Raw genomic sequence first — 17127 nt, 5'->3', positions numbered from 1 at the left:
TTTACTTTTTCTCTTGTTAACCTAAGAGGACAGGATTCTACATATATATATGTATCTTGTTTATTCGTATTAGCAAACATAATAAATTGAGTTTGTACAATGCAGAATTATTTTCTGGAATAAATAAGCTTTATTGTTTACTTAAAAAAGCAATGCAGAATAAGAAATTAAATCAGATTAATGCCCTCATTTAAATAACTGTTCCTAACTTTCTTCAGTATATGCATGGCCTTCCATTTGAACAAAAAATGTAATCCTATTTTATACAGTTTGTTGGATAGCTGGCTACACTTCTGTCATGGATCTCTTTCTGTGTACACCTGGATAACTCTTTAAGTGGCTACTTTAAGTGGCTTCCCTTTATAGATGTTCTAGGGTAGATAGTCTCTTAAGCTAGATATATGTGCCCCCCCCCCCCCCCCCCCGCCATTTTGTACTGTTGCATATAAATGTTTGCACAATTACAAAATAATTTCCCGTGAATAAAGGCCTGGAACTAAATTTGCTGGGTCAAAAGCTGTGAACTAATTAAAGTTTGAGTATTATTCCCAGATAGACTTGCAGGAAGGTTAAAATAGCTGCATACTCATCAGAAGCGAATATACCTGATTATTATGCTGAAATTGTTGTTGATTTTTAAAAATATTTATCAAAGCTTAAATGTAGAAAATTACTTGTTTTAATATGTATTTTTTCCATATCCAGTGATTTTATATTTAAGTATATACATAGGTTCAGCAGAGGTTTCTAGATGTTAGAAAAATTCCTTCTAAAAAAAAGGTTTTAATTCTGGCCTCCACCATTTTGGAAATAATTCACCTCTATGTTTCTTTAATTTTAGTTGATTAATTTCTGGTGCTTTTGTTTATTTGATATACATTGTTAGTAATTTCCTTTTATTGCTAAGTTTTTTTAAAGCTTAATAAAGTTATGCTCTTATTTTGGGATTGAATAACTTCAAATCTCTTGAGAATGAGTTAAATAATGACAAAGTAAATAGAAACAAATGGGCCAGTTTTGGGAATTCTCAGTAAAATACCTTTATTGATATCCTAATACTCACTTTCACAAGAACATAGCGTTCTCTTCTCAGTAATTTACATATATATGATTGATTTGATTTCTGTACTATTATTTTTTTTTATTTAAAAAATTTTTTTTAATGATTATTTTTTTTAATTTTTTTTTTTTTAACATTTATTTATTTTTGAGACAGAGACAGAGCATGAACGGGGGAGGGTCAGAGAGAGGGAGACACAGAATCTGAAACAGGCTCCAGGCTCTGAGCTGTCAGCACGGAGCCCTACGCGGGGCTCGAACCCACGGACCGTGAGATCATAACCTGAGCCGAAGTCGGCCGCTTAACCGACTGAGCCACCCAGGCGCCCCTAACGTTTATTTATTTTTGAGACAGAGACAGACAGAACATGAACGGGGGAGGGTCAGAGAGAGAGGGAGACACAGAATCTGAAACAGGCTCCGGGCTCTGAGCTGTCAGCACAGAGCCCGACGCAGGGCTCGAACTCACAGACTGTGAGATCATGACCCGAGCTGAAGTCGGACGCTCAACCGACTAAGCCACCCAGGCGCCCCTGATTTCTGTACTATTAGAGGAGAGGCAGAGAAGGGAGGTTATATAAATAATTTGACTTCTCATTAGAACAGGTCTTTGAAGTTGAATTGGGTAGTTTACTTTTTTTTAATGTTTAATTATTTTTGAGAGAGTGCACATGCACACACAGTTGCAAGTGGGGGGCGGGGGCAGAGAGACAGACTGGCTCTGAAGCAGGCTCGGGCTCCACACTATCTTTGGGTACTTTGTTTAAAAAAAAAAATATATATTATTATTTTTTTTTGCCTACCATTAAATTTTTTTAGATGGTCATTTTGGTTAACTGAAAAGAGCAAGTTGTTTTTCTGAGATTTTATCGAGTATTTAAAAGTAATTTGTATTCTTTGAGCAAATCCATTTATTAATAGGTTTAAGGCTTACTGATAAAGGTGAGGATGGCATTGTGTGGGAAATTGGGGAAACATCAGTTACTTTAGTCTTAAATCACAGGTAAAAGCCTTAAAGCACAGGAAAAGGCTCTGTGGGGGGACAACACACAGTATGTTAATTCAGCTAGTTGCTGTCATATATAGCATAAATATATATATGTATATGTATGTGTATATATATAAATATATATGTGTGTGTATATATATATATATATATATATATATATATATATATATATATATATGCTGTATATAGCAATAGGAGCCTAGCAAGAGGTTTGTTGTCTCCATCATCAGAGGATAAGAATTAAAATGTTAGGCAAGTGAGTTGGAAGGCATGGGTAATTAGGTCTGAAAAATACATGTGCATACCCTTAATGAGTGTATACACTTCGAACGACAACTCTGACCATTCTTATCTTTGGTAGACTTCATGGGAGACTGTAGGGGGGAAGAAGAAGAATTTTGGAAAAGAAAGTTCAGAGAACAAAGAGAATAGAGAGAAGAGAAATGAGAGAGAAATAAATCGTGGACGTGGAAATAACAACCGGAAAGGAAGAGGTGGCAATCGTGGGAGAGAGTGTAAGTACATTTCTTCTCAGTTTTTCATTATGAAAATTTTTATGCACACCGTAAAGCTGAAAGTGATCCAGTGAATGCCCATAAATCTAGTTCCTCAATGCAGTGTTTATTATTATAGTTAACACTTAATGAGCTACAACTAAGTAGTTCATTAGAATTTTAACTGATGCAGTTCCATGTTAGCCCTTAACCTGAGCTGTAGGTAATTGTGTTGTCTCTTAAGACTGCTTTCTGTTATGTATCAGTTGAACCCTTTAATTTTTTTTTTTTTTAATGTTTATTTATTTTAAGAGAGAGAGCAAATCCCAAGCTGGCTCCGGGCTGTCAGTGCAGAGCCTGACTTGGGGATCAAACTCAGAAAATGTGAGATCATGACCTGACCTGAAATCAAGAGTCGGGCACTTAACCGACTGAACCACCCAGGCGCCCCAGGTGTACCTTCTAATTTTAAACTAGGTTTTTCATTCCCTGATAGATGATGCTGTTTATTCTTCCCACTTAACACATACTCATAAAAGCAAGGGTTTGATAAAAAGTTTGTCAAATAGGAAAGATTTTCACTGTTCTTTCATTTGATCCAGAGTTTGTAATTATTTACCCATAACAACACTACCTGCTGTGCAGCCATACCAAAATAGCTGAATTTTGAGTGAATAAAAGGTAAATATTTAATATTATCATCTTAGAGATGTTTGCTAGTTTATTTACTCCACAGATGTTTACCTACAATGTGGCAGGTACTCTAATAGGCATAGGGCAATGAATAAAACAAATTTTTGCTCTCCTAAAACTTGTAATGTAGGTGGAGTGAGAAGTAACATGTTTTGCAGGAATATTGCATTTTAATGATGTTATATGTGGAAATTATGGGGAAGAACAAAGGCATCAAGATCGGGATTTGAGGGAGGTATTTGGCAAATTTATTTATTTTATTTTTTTTAAGATTATTTATTTAGAGAGAAAGAGAAAACGAGCAGGGGAGGGACAGAGAGAATTCCAAGTGGGATCTGTGGTGAAGCACAAATGTGAGACTCTCGAACCCATGAACTGTGAGATCATGACCTGAGCCAGACCACCTAGGTGCCTCAGGGAGTCGTTTGGCAAATTTAAATGGAGTAGCCAAAAAAGGCACTCGGGACAACACCAATGACTCATGGGAAAAGAGATGAGAGAAAGCTGTGCCAGTACTGCTCATGAAATTTCTGTATTCTATACAGTCATTAATGCCAATAAAGGGATGAGGAGAAGATAAGACCGTGTTGACATATACTGGATAGCATCCTAAGAAAACCGGTCTCCAACGTAATTTTTCTAGCAACTCAGTATTTCTTTGGTATTGCTGTTTCACTATTCTGTGACTTTCTAGGCTTTGAACATAAATAGTGGGCCAATGTTGGTGTGTTATGTAGCTGTATAAGCAGTTTTTTGAAGCAAACTTGCTTTAGAGGAGGGCCAAGTTCAACTAGAACAAAGAAAAAGTGGTACATCATTTTAAATTTCCCAACAGAATTTTCAGTTATGAATTTAACAAGATCTGTTGTCATCAGTCTTTAAAAATTTTTTTTAAATGTTTAATTTGAGAGAGAGCACGAATTGGGGAAGGGGTAGAGAGAGAGGGAGAGCAAGAATCCCAAGCACACAGAGTCTGACGTGAGGATCTTATGAACCTTGAGATCATGACCTGAGCCGAAAGCAAGAATCAGGCGCTTAACTGAGCCACCCAGGTGCCCCACTGTCTTCAGTTTTTGATCCACTTTTATTTGGTTTTGTTTTTTCCTGTTTTCTGATCCATTTGGTGAAACTCTTTTGTCCTTGCCTTTGGTAATTCTTACGTACGATTATATACAAGAGGTGCTCTTTTCTTCCATAGTTAGAGGCGAAGAGAATGGAATTGATTGCAGTCAAGGGGACAAGCATTCAGACCGTGGCAAGCGAACCCGTGGCAGAGGTAAGACAGAATAACAGGGAAGGAGATGGTTGTGTTCGGAAGAAGGATCAAGCTATTGGTATACTTACTTCTCCACTAAGGCATGGCAGTGTACTCTGAAAGAATGGTTGATCTTGTGTAGTTTTTTGATTTGTTTACTGATAGCTATGAATGAATTGTTTGAATTCATGTAATTTTGAGGAAATTTTGTGGTTGTTTTCAAATAAGCCAAGAAAGCCCTTTAAATGAATAATATAAAACTTGAAGCTCTGATCAAAAAGTTACTAAATTCTTCTATGTTGGACTTGAACAGATGTGTTTTACTCATATGATACTGGTTTTATTTAATTTTTTTTTCAGTTTATTTATATTGAGAGAGTGAGCGAGCTCAGGAGAGAGAGAAGGGGAGGGGCAGAGAAAGGATCCCAAGCAGGCTCCCTGCTGCCAGTGGAGAGCCTGACAGGCTCTGTCTTGACGTGGGGCCCAGTCTCATGAACTGTGAGATCATAACCTGAGCTGAAATCAAGAGTCAGGTTCTCAACCGACTGAGTCACTCAGGCACCCTATGTTAGTGATCATTTCTCAACATTCATTAATCTGGCATGCCATTAAGCCACTTTAATAACGTAATTTCATATTCTTTAGAGATGTGACTGAATTTTCCCAGGGTTCTAAAATCAAGATACACAGTGTAATATGCCGATGTTACTTTGGTTCAGTGGATGACCTCCCAGAATTGACATTTTGCTTGATCCAGTTTTTTAATTGTGGGTTTTTTTTAATGCTTATTTTTGAGAGAGAAAGCATGAGTGGGGGAGGAGCAGAGAGGGAAACACAGAATCCAAAGCAGGCTCCAAGGCTCTGAACTGTCATTGCAGAGCCTGACACGAGGCTCTAACTCAAGGACTGTGAGACCTGAGCTGAAATTGACTGAGCCACCCAGGTGCCCCTATTCTTTTTCTTTTCTTTTTTTTTATGTTTGTTTTTGAGAGAGAGAGAGAGAGAGAGCGCGCGTGCGAGTGAGTGCGGGGGAGGGGCAGAGAGAGGGAGATAGAGAATCTTAAGCAGGATCTGGGTTCTGAGCTGTCATCACAGAGCCCCATGTGGGGCTCGAACCCATGAACCATGAGATCATGGCTTGAGCCAAAGTCAAATGCTTAACCAACTAAGCCACCCAGGTACCCCTTGTTTTTCTTTAAGCTTTTATTTTTACATAATCTCTACACCCAACATGGATCTCAAACTCTCAACTCCTAGTCAAGAGTTACAGGTTTGCCACCTGGCCAGATGCCACTGTTTGGTACGTTGTTACATGCAGTTGTGACTGTTCTCCATATAAACACTGCGTATTGACAGAATTTTTGATCATTAGTGTTATTAAGCACAAAAATAATGTAGACACTATATATCCTACCACCAACTACCTTGGCTGTTCATTAAACTGTCACTCACTAAAATACTATATAGGCCAAAGGTAAATGATATCCAGAGATCAGAGAAGGGCAAAATTATGTACTGATTTGCCAGGCACAGTCAAAATAAGATTGGAATTATCTAACAGATTTTAATTATAATTCCCTTTTCTAGCCTTTTAAAATTATGATCAATCTCGGAAGTGCCTGGCTGGCTCAGTTGGTGGAGTGCTTGACTCTTGATCTCAAGATTGTCAGTTTGAGCCCCATGTTGGGTATAGAGATTACTTAAAAATAAAATCTGAATAAAATAAAACAAAATTATGATCAATTTCAAACTTAGACAAAAGTGGAGAGAGTAGTTAAATGAACCATATGTATACTCCCTCTTAGTCAACAATAACTAAAGATTTTTGTCCATATTGGCTTTATATGTCTCTTTCCTACCTTGTCTGCAGAAATTTTTAAGTCATAGTAAACTTTTGGTATCATCTAATAATCTGATTTTTTAAAAAATTTTATGATTATTTAAAAAATTTTGGGGCACCTGGGTGGCTCAGGTGGTTAAGCATCCAACTTTGGCTGAGGTCATGATCTCGCAGTTTGTGAGTTCGAGCCCCACGTTGGACTCTGTGCTGACAGCTTGCTCAGAGCCTGGAGCCTGCTCCGGATTCTGTCTGCCTTTCTCTCTGCCCCTGCCCTGCTCACACTCTGTCTCTGTCTCTCTCAAAAATAAATAAACATTAAAACAATTTTTTTTAAATGTCTTTTCACAGTTGATTTCTTTGAGGCAGGATTGAAACAAGGTTTATACATTGCATGTTCTTTCTAATCTAGAATATTTTTCTTCCTAACATCTCTGTACCACCTCTTTTTTCTCTTTACCATTTATTTGCTCAGAACTGTGTCATTTGTCCTTTTAGGATGTCATGTTTCACATCATGCAGAAAGAATGCTAAGCAAGCACTGGGCTGTCAGCGCAGAGCCCAATGTAGGGCTTGATCTCACAAATCACGAGGTCATGACCTGAGGTGAAACTGAGAGTTGGACTCTTAACCGACTGAGCCACCCAGGTGCTCCTATTAAAAGGAGCATTAATAAACATTAAAATTTATTTTTGAGCGAGGGCATGAACATAAATGCACAAGAAAATCACTGGGGGAGAGTCAGAGAGAGTAAGAGAGGGAATATTCCAAGCTAGCTCTGTGCTGACAGCTCAAGAGCCCCATGCAGGGCTTGATTCCATGAACTGTGAGATCATGACCTGAGCTGAAATCAAGAGTCGGTTGCCCAATCGACTGAGCTACCCAGGCAACCCTATTTAATTATTTTTATTAGAGAGAGAGCGCAAGAGAGCGCTCACGTGCGAACTGGGTAGAGGGGCAGAGGGAAAGAGAGAATCTTAAGCAGTCTCCATGTTCATTGCGGAGCCTGACTTGGTGCTTGGTCCTATGACCCTGGGATCATGACCTGAGCCAAAATCAAGAGTGAGCTACCTAAGCTCTCTGAAAGATTTTATTTTGTAAGTAATCTCTCTATGCATTTGGGAATTCAAAATGGAGTTTGAATTCACAGCCCAGAGATCAAGAACCACACGCTCTATGGACTGAGCCAGCTAGGCGCCCCAGTACCTAATCCTTTTTAAGAAAGGATGTAAAGGGGCACCTGGGTGGCTCAGTTGGTTGAACGTCCGACTTCAGCTCCGGTCATGATCTCACAGTCTGTGAATTCAAGCCCCGCGTCAGGCCCTGTGCTGACAGCTCGGAGCCTGGAGCCTGCTTCAGATTCTGTGTCTCCCTCTCTTTCTGCCCCGCCCCTGCTCATGCTCTGTCTCTCTCACTTTAAAAAATGAATAAATGTTAAAAAAAAAAAATCTTTAATAAAAAAAAAAGGATGTAAAGTGGGGGTGAGGGATTCAGATTGACCTTCTGTAAATCAAATTGGACTTAATTTTTTCTTATTATTTACTTTTGAGAGGGAGAGAGAGAGCATAGGCAGGAGAGTGGCAGAGAGAGAGGGAGACACATAATCCAAAGCAGTCTCCACAGGCCCTGAGCTGTCAGTACAAACCTAGGAGCTGTGAAATCATGACCTGTGCTGAAGTCGGATGCTTAACTGACTGAGCCACCCACGTGCCCCTATAAATCAGATTAGACTTAAAAGAAATCAGCCTACCATATACCCCACGTGTAAACGTGAGTTAAAATTTGTATATCCTAACACCTATATTTAAACATATTTAAGCAAGTTCTTGGAATGGTAATGGTCTGTGTCTGGAGATTTCTTTCAATTGCTTTGACTCCCACATCCAGCACAGGGCAAGAGGGGGAAAACACTTAGTACCCTATATACACAAAAACACAATTATTTTGCTTAGTAAATATTAGTACAGTTTGATAGTTAATTGTGGTGCAATTGTCACTTCAATAATTAAGGGATAAATGTCTTTTGTTTTATGTAACCCAGAAATTCACTTGTAAGTCATTTAATATCTTAATTTACTTTCTTATGGTCTGTTTAATTAGTCTTTTAAAACCATTCATTCTTCTGTCGTTTTGCAGTTATTTTTGGTTTGTTGTGTAGTATGCAGATTTTAGAGTGTGTACTTAGGGGCACTTTCGTGGCTAAATCTGTTGTGTCCAGCTCGTGATTTCTGCTCAGGTCATGATCTCGTGGCTTTAGCCCCACATTGGGCTCTACCCTGCTTGGGATTCTGTCTTCTTTCTCTGCCCCTTCCCCTGCTCATACTCACTATCTTTCTCAAAATAAATAAATAAACTTTACAAAATACAGTGTATACTTAAAAACAAGTATAAGCTGTATAGTGTGTACTTAAAAACAGTTCTTTACGGTCTCCATTGCCTTTTTTTCTTTCTTTTTTTTTAATGTTTATTTTTGAGAGAGCACAAGCAGGGGAGGGGCAGAGAGAGAGGGAGACACATAATCCAAAGGAGGTTCCAGGCTCTGAGCTGTCAGCACAGAGCCCAATGTGGGGCTTGAACTCACGAACTGCAAGATCATGACCTGAGCCGAAGTCAGAAACTTAACTGGCTGAGTCACCCAGGCACCCCGTCTTCTTCTTCTTTTTTTTTTTTTATGTTTATTTTTGAGAGAGTGTGTGTGTGCAAGCAGGGGAGGGGCAGAGAGAGAGGGGGACCAGAAGAGCTGAAGCAGGCTCTACGATGGCGGCAGAGACCCGATGTGTAGGCTTGAACTCATAAACCACAAGATCATGACCTGAGCCGATGTTGGATGCTCAACCAATGTTGGATGCTCAACTGACTGAGCCACCCAGCGTCCCTGCATTTGTTTTTTGATTTCGACAGTACTTGTGAGCTCCTCTTGCTGACTTCACATTGACTCCCGCTCAGCATACTAATCTACATTTATGACTAAATTTGCTAAAATTTCAAAGTGCTAATAAAACTTGTCTTATTTATTGCTTTATCTGTATAGTATTGGCTTAAAAAATATTATGAAACAGCATGGGTTCAATATGGTAACCTATAAAATCTGGGATACCTTATGTTAAGAATTTGACCCAAATGTCCATCAATGGATGAATGGATAAAGAATATGTGGTATATATATACAATGGAGTATTACTCAGCAATCAAAAAGAATGAAATCTTGCCATTTGCAACTATGTGGATGGAATTGTAGGGTATTATGCCAAGTGAAATTAGAGAAAGACAAATATCGTATGACTTCACTTATACGAGGAGTTTAAGACACAGAACAGATGAACACGAAGGGAAGCAAACATAATATAAAACAGGGAGGGGTCAAAACATAAGAGACTCTTAAATCTGGAGGGGTTGTGGGAGGTGGGGATGGACTAAATGGGTAAGGGGCATTAAGGAATCTACTACTGAAATCATTGTTGCACTATATGCTAACTAATTTGGATGTAAATTAAAAAAATAAAATCAAACGTATCTGGTATCTGTGTTAAATGAAAAATCATACGTATAATATGGGAGTATATTTTATAGCATGAAAAGTATGAGCTCTCTAGCAAATGAAGTAAAAATAAATTCCCTTTATATGCCTAGTGTTTCTGTACCATTTGCTGAATGTTTGCTCAGAGTAGCAAGAATGATTGTGACACTTGTAAGATGTATTTTACTATAATTTGTTTAAAAGTTTGTAGAGAAGTATCTTGTGAGTTGTGTGTTTTTGTGAGGAAACAACAGCTTCTTTAGAGGAGGGAAATAGCAGTTGTGCCTGGCACTGTCCTAAGTATCCTGGTCTTTGGTTTTTGGTGTCAAAATGTTTGGAACTATATAAATGTTGACCATTCAAAGGTAACTTGGCCATCAAATAATAATTGTGTTTTGTGTACAAAATGTGGAATTTAGCTGATATATATTAAATACCTACTGCATAACTGGAAGTTTTCCCTCAATGATACTGACTTAATCCTGAGTTCAGATTGAAGATCATGTTAAATATCTGAGATTTGGAGTATTCTGGGTAAAGGTCTTTGTCATGTGACATATAGTAATTAGTAGAAACTAATTCTGTGTTCCAGGAGCCAATGCTGCTTATTAGTATTGTATATCTTTAGGAATAAGTTTTCATTATTTACTTATTTAATTTTAGAGAGTGAGAGAGAGCCAGAGAGGGGCAGAGGGAGAGAGTGAGCCAATGTTATGCAGGCTCCCTGCAGAGTATGCCTCTTGGTCCCGTAAGTTAGGATCATGACTTGAGCTGAAATCAAGAGTTAGACATTCAACTGAGCCACCCAGGCACCCCTTAGTTCCTGTATTTTAAAACAAATTAATACATGAATATGCTCTATATAATATACTTGGAAAGTAATTATTGACTACCTATTGTGTGCTAACATAGTATTTAAAAATTTTTTGCATTGTTTTATATGGCTTCTTGGGTTCTGGTACAAAAAGTATTTGACAAAATGTGGTGTTCTTAAATGTATTAATGAATCGCTGGGTTGTTTCCTATAAATGAATAGTGATGTTATATTATCTTTTAAAATAAGAGTTTAGGGTTTTTGAGGGGAATATTTTTATATTTTTAAGTAATCTCTACACTCAATGTGGGACTCAAATTCATAACCCCAAGATGAAGAGTCGTATGTTCCACTGACTGAGCCAGCCAGGCACCCCGGTAGTTTAGTTTATGAGAAAGTTCCATGTGTATGTAATTGGACTTACATATCAGTCTTAAATGCAACAACTAATATTTAAATACCTGTTGTATTGCTGCAGATAAAGCTGTGAATAAGACATGATTGCTCATACTCTAGGTGGGAAAGGAGAAGAGACTGTCAAGTAAAATCACTTTTTGACTTAAGAAATTGATTGTTGATGTGGTCAACTGTCAGTAAGGGGCTTCTTCCTCCTTCTCTCCCTTCCTTTTTTTTTCCTTTTTTTTTTTTTTTTAAGTAATAAAGCTAGATGTCCAGTGTGGGGCTTGAACTCACAAACCCTAGACCAAGAGTCACATGGTCTACCAATAGAGCCAGCCAGATACACCGGTAGGGTCTATAAATTGAGTGGCCTGGGAAGGTCTCAGCGGAGGTGGGATTTAAGCTGAGGAGGAAGAAAGCCATGGGAAAATTTGGGTAGGAACATTCTATATAAAAGCAGTTGATAATGTAAATGTGGAAAAGAACTTGGATTTTTTTTTTACAGAATTAAAAGTTACCTGCTGGAAAATAAAATATACATAAAAGTGCTCAGGGTTTGGTTTGAACATTTTACCTTGAAATTAAAAAGTACAATGGAATTTTGCATAATGTTTACTCAGATTTCCTGAAAGTATTTTACATTTGTTTTATCATTTTCTGTTTATGTTACATCCTATTGTGTTTTCTGAAACCTTTGAATATAAATTCCAATATAATGGCCATTTTGCCCCTTAACATTTTAGTGTATATCTCCTCTAAGAAAAAAGATTCTCTTAGGGAGCTTAGAATAATAAAATCAGGAAATTACTATTGATGCAATCTATAGGCCTTATCTAAAAAATTCTAGTTATCCTGTAATGTTCTTCAGAGCAAAAAAAAAAAAAAAAAAAAAAAAAAAAATTCTAGTTTAGGATCCAATCCAGGATCACACATTGTATGTAGTTACTTTGTGTGTTTAGTGTCCTTCATTCTAAAACAGTTCATCAATCTGGAATAAACTTTGTCTTTCATGGCCTTAATGCTTTAGAAGCATATGGACTCTTTTGTAGAATATCCTTTTATATCAGTCTGAGAAGCTTACTCATGAATAGATTCTTATTATCTGGTGTTTTAATTCCAGTAAACTTGTTATTTGTTTTTGATAGGAATACCACAAAGTGATGATCACTGACCTTCTCAGTGCATCATATTAGAGGGCACATGATACCAGTGTATCCCTTACTAGTATTGTTAGTTTTGATTAAATTTAGGAATGGTGGTTTCTGACAAGTTTCTATGTGAAGGTACTCCTCTACACTTTATAATTAATACATGCTTTCTGAGGGAAGTACTCTGAGAGTATATAAATACCCTTTTTTGTATGTGTGTATTTGTCCTCGTCCAGTCACGCCTAAACCCAAAGTATCCCAGTTGCATACAATTAAAATTGTCTGTTTTGAATTAACTAATTCGAATTGGGTTTTTCCTTCAAGCATCCTGAAGAACCCTACTTGAAATGGGGCTTAGGAGAAATTATTTTCCACTTGGGAATTCCTCAAATTGTCACCATAAGTGGGAGGTTTACTAGTCCAGAAGGGAGTCAGTCTTCTAATAGTTCTGGGGTGGAAGGACCTGGAACCTGGTCAGCCCCTGCTAGGCAGAATGCATGGCATATAGGGTATGGCTCTCCAGTGTACTGACAACTTCAGCTGGTGGTGTAGTGGGGTAGAGCACCCCAGGGGTTGGGCAACTAGCTCAGAGAATTCCCTAAATATCTTTTTTTTTTTTTTTATCAGACTTATACTTGCTAGTTTGAGAATCCATTAATTCCTGAAACAATTGCCACAACACGTTTATAATCAGACTTCTTTACTAAGGATAAACTAATATATGGGATATGAGGGTAGATTCTAAGCTTTATTCCTCCCTGAATCCCAGAGGGAGTTTGCTGTTGTCATTTGACTTGTTCATACTGCTTTAGGTTTGGGAAGTCATATTTGTGTCTGAGAATATACCTTAACCCATGAACAGAGACAGCTTGCTGGATTCCCAAGACTCTGATCCATGCAGGCTCCAGAGATGCCCTGTTGTGTGTGAGGACTGGATAAGTCTCTGGGGATGGAGGCAGCTCATAGTCAACACTGCAACTACTTTTATCACTGAACCAGCCCTGAAATTTTGTGAATTTTTGTCAGTACAAAGAACCTTAGAACTAGTCAGGACTTTAAAGATCTTTCATGTCATGACCTAGAGTGTGCAGTGAGATATTTGAGATCACAGAGTTTCTGGTACATTTCGCTGTTATCAAAGCCCTCCATATAGTCTCCTGGGGTTGAGGGAAAGGGATTACTTTCTGTCATCTTAGGATCATTCTCCTTGTTTCTATTTAGGGTACACATGCTTGGCACTGGGAGGGGCAGGGAATGTCTATAGTTAGGATCCACTTCCACTAGAGGTGATTGGCTGTTTTCTACGTTTGGGCTTTTTCAAGGGAAGTGAGTGGCTTTTCTATTCTGGCTCTCAGTGCAGAAAAAACATAAATATTAAACAGCTGAAAACTTGAGCAGTCATTCAACATAGATACCATCAGAGAGGCCTCTAGGGTAAAAAAATAGCATTTATTATCATATGGGCTTATTCTTTATGATAATCTTATTTAATCTTGTGTTTTCTCTATTAAAAGACCCCATCTTTATTATGAGCTGCTGGATAAAAATATCTATGTGTACCAGATAACAATGTAGGGAGAAAACAATGTTACTGGTAGTGTTACTAGCCAGGTGAATAGGAAAGATCAGTTTTGTTATTTTGCAAAAATGTATGGGAATAATGGGTTTGATTTTTTTTTTTTTTTTTAAATCTGGTTCCGATATTTGTTGTGTTTGTGGTTAATAGTTGGGCACAGCTTCTGATCTCTAGAGATGGGAGATATATGTAGTTGATACTTTTTCCAGGGTACTTGGGAAGATTTCTTGAATTTTTGCCTAAGGCTGTGTATTTCTTTTATAAATTCCTTTGTCTCTTTTTCATTAACATCTTGCTTTCTGGCTCAAGTATTCCAATTATTGTTTAATAATTTCTGAGCAGAGGGGTGCCCAGGTGGCTCAATGGGTTAAGTTTTCAACTGTTGGTTTTACCTCAGGTCATGATTCCTGAGGTGAGTTTGAGTCCCTCCCATGCAGCTCTGTGCGGATAGTATGGAGCCTGCTTGGGATTCTCTCTCTCCCTGGCTGCCGACACTTCCTCCTCCCCCCACCTGACCCCTTGTACGCTCTCTCTCTCTCAAATAAATTAAAAAAAATTTCTGAGCAGGATCCCCTTTTAAAATTGTGCCACTGTCTTAATATTTACTGTTAAGTTCCTTTTTTCACATGTATACCAATGAAATGAAATTTCTTTTGTTACAAAGGGTACACATGAACTCACCTGTCAAGAGCAGTTGTGGTTTTTTCTTTTGCTTTCTCTATTGGTAACTATTCATTATAGCAAAAGTAAGTTCTTGAGATATAATTCATGTACCATATAGTTCACTCATTTAAATTGTAAAATTCAATGGTTTTTAGTATATTCATAGAATATACTGTATCCAGCTGTCAACATGATCAATTTCAGAACACTGTTTTTATCTCAGAAAGAAACCCTGTCCCCTTTAACTATCAATTTCCAATTCCTCCATCTTTTTCACCCTCTTCCCAGCAGTAAACAACTACTAGTCTGTAAATTGACCTATTCTGGACACTCCCATTTAAAAGGAAATTTTATAATATGTGGTCTTTTGTGCCTGGCTTTTTTCACATAGCTTAATGTTTCAAGGTTTCATCAGTGTTGTATCAGGATTCAGTACAATATTGTAGCACGCAGCAGTATGCCATTCCTTTTTTTTTCCCCCCCCTAATGTTTATTTTTGAGAGAAAGAGAGTAAAGAGGGGTAGGGACAGAAGATCCAAAGTGGACTCTGTGTTGACAGCAGAAAGCCGGATGCAGGGGTCATGCCCACAAACTAGGAGATCATGACCTGAGCCAAAGTCAGATGCTTAACTGACTGAGCTACCCAGGCACCCCAGTACTTCATTTCTTTTTATGGCCAAATAATATGCCATTGTATGGATGGATATACCACAAGTTTTTAGTTAGTTTTGTTTGGTTTTGTTTGCTGTTGTTGTTTTGTTTTGCTTTGCTTTGTTTTTTGGGGAGAGAGAGAGTTTTAGCGGGGGCAAGGGGCAAAGAGAGAGAGAAAGAGAAAGAGAATCTTAAGCAGGATCCATGCTCAGCACAGAGCCCCAAGTGGGGCTCGATCACAGCCCTGGGATCAGGACCTGAGCTGAAATCAAGAGTCAGATGCTCAACCAATTGAGCCACCCAGGCAACCCTTGTCAGTTTTTTGTGTTTTTGTTTTGTTTTTTACAATGAAGTGTTCTATTTCCTGAGAATTGCTTTTCTTCTATGAGACTTTCTTTTTTAAAAGTTATCCTTTTCCTAAATTTTGGATTATATTCTTGGCCAAAATCCTGTAGCTTGAAAGCTTTCTTCTTAGAGCTAGTTTTCTTTCTGCCTGAGTTTTGACTTTCCTGTAGGCTGTGGAAGTGGTTGTGTGTGAGTCTTACCTTTGCCTTTTGACAGTGTTACAAGAGGCAGTAGCTACTGATAAGCATTATTAGGATTCTTTGTTTTTTTAGGACATTTCTGTCTATTCTCCTATCTCTGGCAATATAGTAGATTTTGGTTAAGACCACGTTTTTAATAACTTAACTTGAACTGTGGGGTAAGTTAACCATACGTAATTAATACACATTTTAGCTATATTAGTATGGCTAATAAAGCCCTTGGCAACCATCCTTCTCTGAATTCTACTCTTATGTACCTCATATATGTGGAATCATAAAATATTTGTCCTTCTGTGACTGACCTATTTCATTCAGTGCAGTGTTCTCAAGGTTCATTCATGTTGTAGCATATGTCTGAATTTCCTTCCCCTTGGGATACCTGGGTGGCTTAGTTGATTAAGCGTCCACCTCTTGATTTCTGCCCAGGTCATGATCTCATGGTTGTGGGATCAAGCCCCATGTCGGGCTCTGTGCTGAGCATAGAGCCTCCTTAAGATTCTTCCCCTGCCCCATGTGCGCATACATTCTCTCTCTCAAATAAAGATAAATAAGCATTAAATAAAAGAATTATCCTTTTTTAAGGCTGAGTAATATTAAATATATCTCTTTAAGACTCTTTTCAAATTCTCTTTGGTATATATCCAGAGGTGCAATTCCAGGATCATATGACAATTCTGTTTTACTCTTTGGGGGCACTGCTGTACTATTCACCATGGTGGCTGTACCATTTTAGATTCCCAGCAAAGTGTACAAGGGTTTTAGTTTCCCTGCATTCTTGGCCAAAACTTGTTGTTTTCTGTTCTCTCTCTCTCTCTCTCTCTCTCTCTCTCTTTGATAGTAAGCATCATAATGGTAACTGGCTTCCCTAATGATTAGTGATATTGAGAATCTTTTCATGTGCTTATTGACCATTTGCATATCTTCTTTGGAGAAATGTCTATTCAGATCCTTTGCCATTTTTGAATTAGGTTCTGTTGTTGAACTGTAGAAGTTCTTCACACTTTCTTGATATTATTCCTTTATCAAATGTATCATGGGTACATATTCTGTGGGTTGCCTTTTTATTCTGCTGATATAGGTGTCTTTTTTTGTTTTGTTTTTAAGTAATCTCTACACCCACCATGGTGGTTGAACTTACAACCCCAAGATCAAGAGTTGCATGCTCTACCGACTCAGCCTGTCAGGTGCCCCATATAGTTGTCTTTTGATGCACAAATCTAACAACTAGTTGTTTGTTTTGTCTGTGCCTTTGGTGTCATATTTAAGAAATCATTACCAAATTCAGTGTTGTGAAGCTTTTGCTCTATATTTTCTTCTGTGAGTTGTATAGTTTTAGCTCCTGAATTTAGGTCTTTAGTCCATAGTGGAGGATGTTATGAAAAACTAGAGGCACTGAATAAAATGATCTCTTCTTGCTTGCTCGCTTGCTGCTGCCATTTTGGTTATTGACCAAAGTTCTAGTATAAA

The 17127-nt window shown here is 38.0% G+C and overlaps 1 protein-coding gene across 8 annotated transcripts in view; it reads left to right on the top strand.

Moving 5' to 3' along the window:
- UBAP2 (ubiquitin associated protein 2) overlaps positions 1–17127 on the top strand; it is a 111564-nt gene that overhangs the window by 43557 nt on the left and 50880 nt on the right. For 7 of the 8 annotated variants that reach the window (XM_078436738.2, XM_060609484.3, XM_060609483.3 and 4 more), the window contains 2 exons: positions 2430–2583; positions 4454–4531. In XM_078436738.2, the coding sequence (XP_078292864.2) occupies positions 2430–2583; positions 4454–4531 (232 nt within the window). Of the gene's footprint in view, positions 1–2429; positions 2584–4453; positions 4532–16764; positions 16845–17127 lie in introns of those variants that run through there. The other variant, XM_060609487.3, reaches the window with a different exon arrangement.

Source organism: Panthera onca, chromosome D4 (genome assembly GCF_046562875.1).
Source record: "Panthera onca isolate mPanOnc1 chromosome D4, mPanOnc1 haplotype 2, whole genome shotgun sequence".
NCBI lineage: Eukaryota > Metazoa > Chordata > Mammalia > Carnivora > Felidae > Panthera > Panthera onca.
The sequence above is the reverse complement of the archived record's forward strand: the minus strand, read 5'-3'. Positions and strand labels throughout refer to the sequence as shown.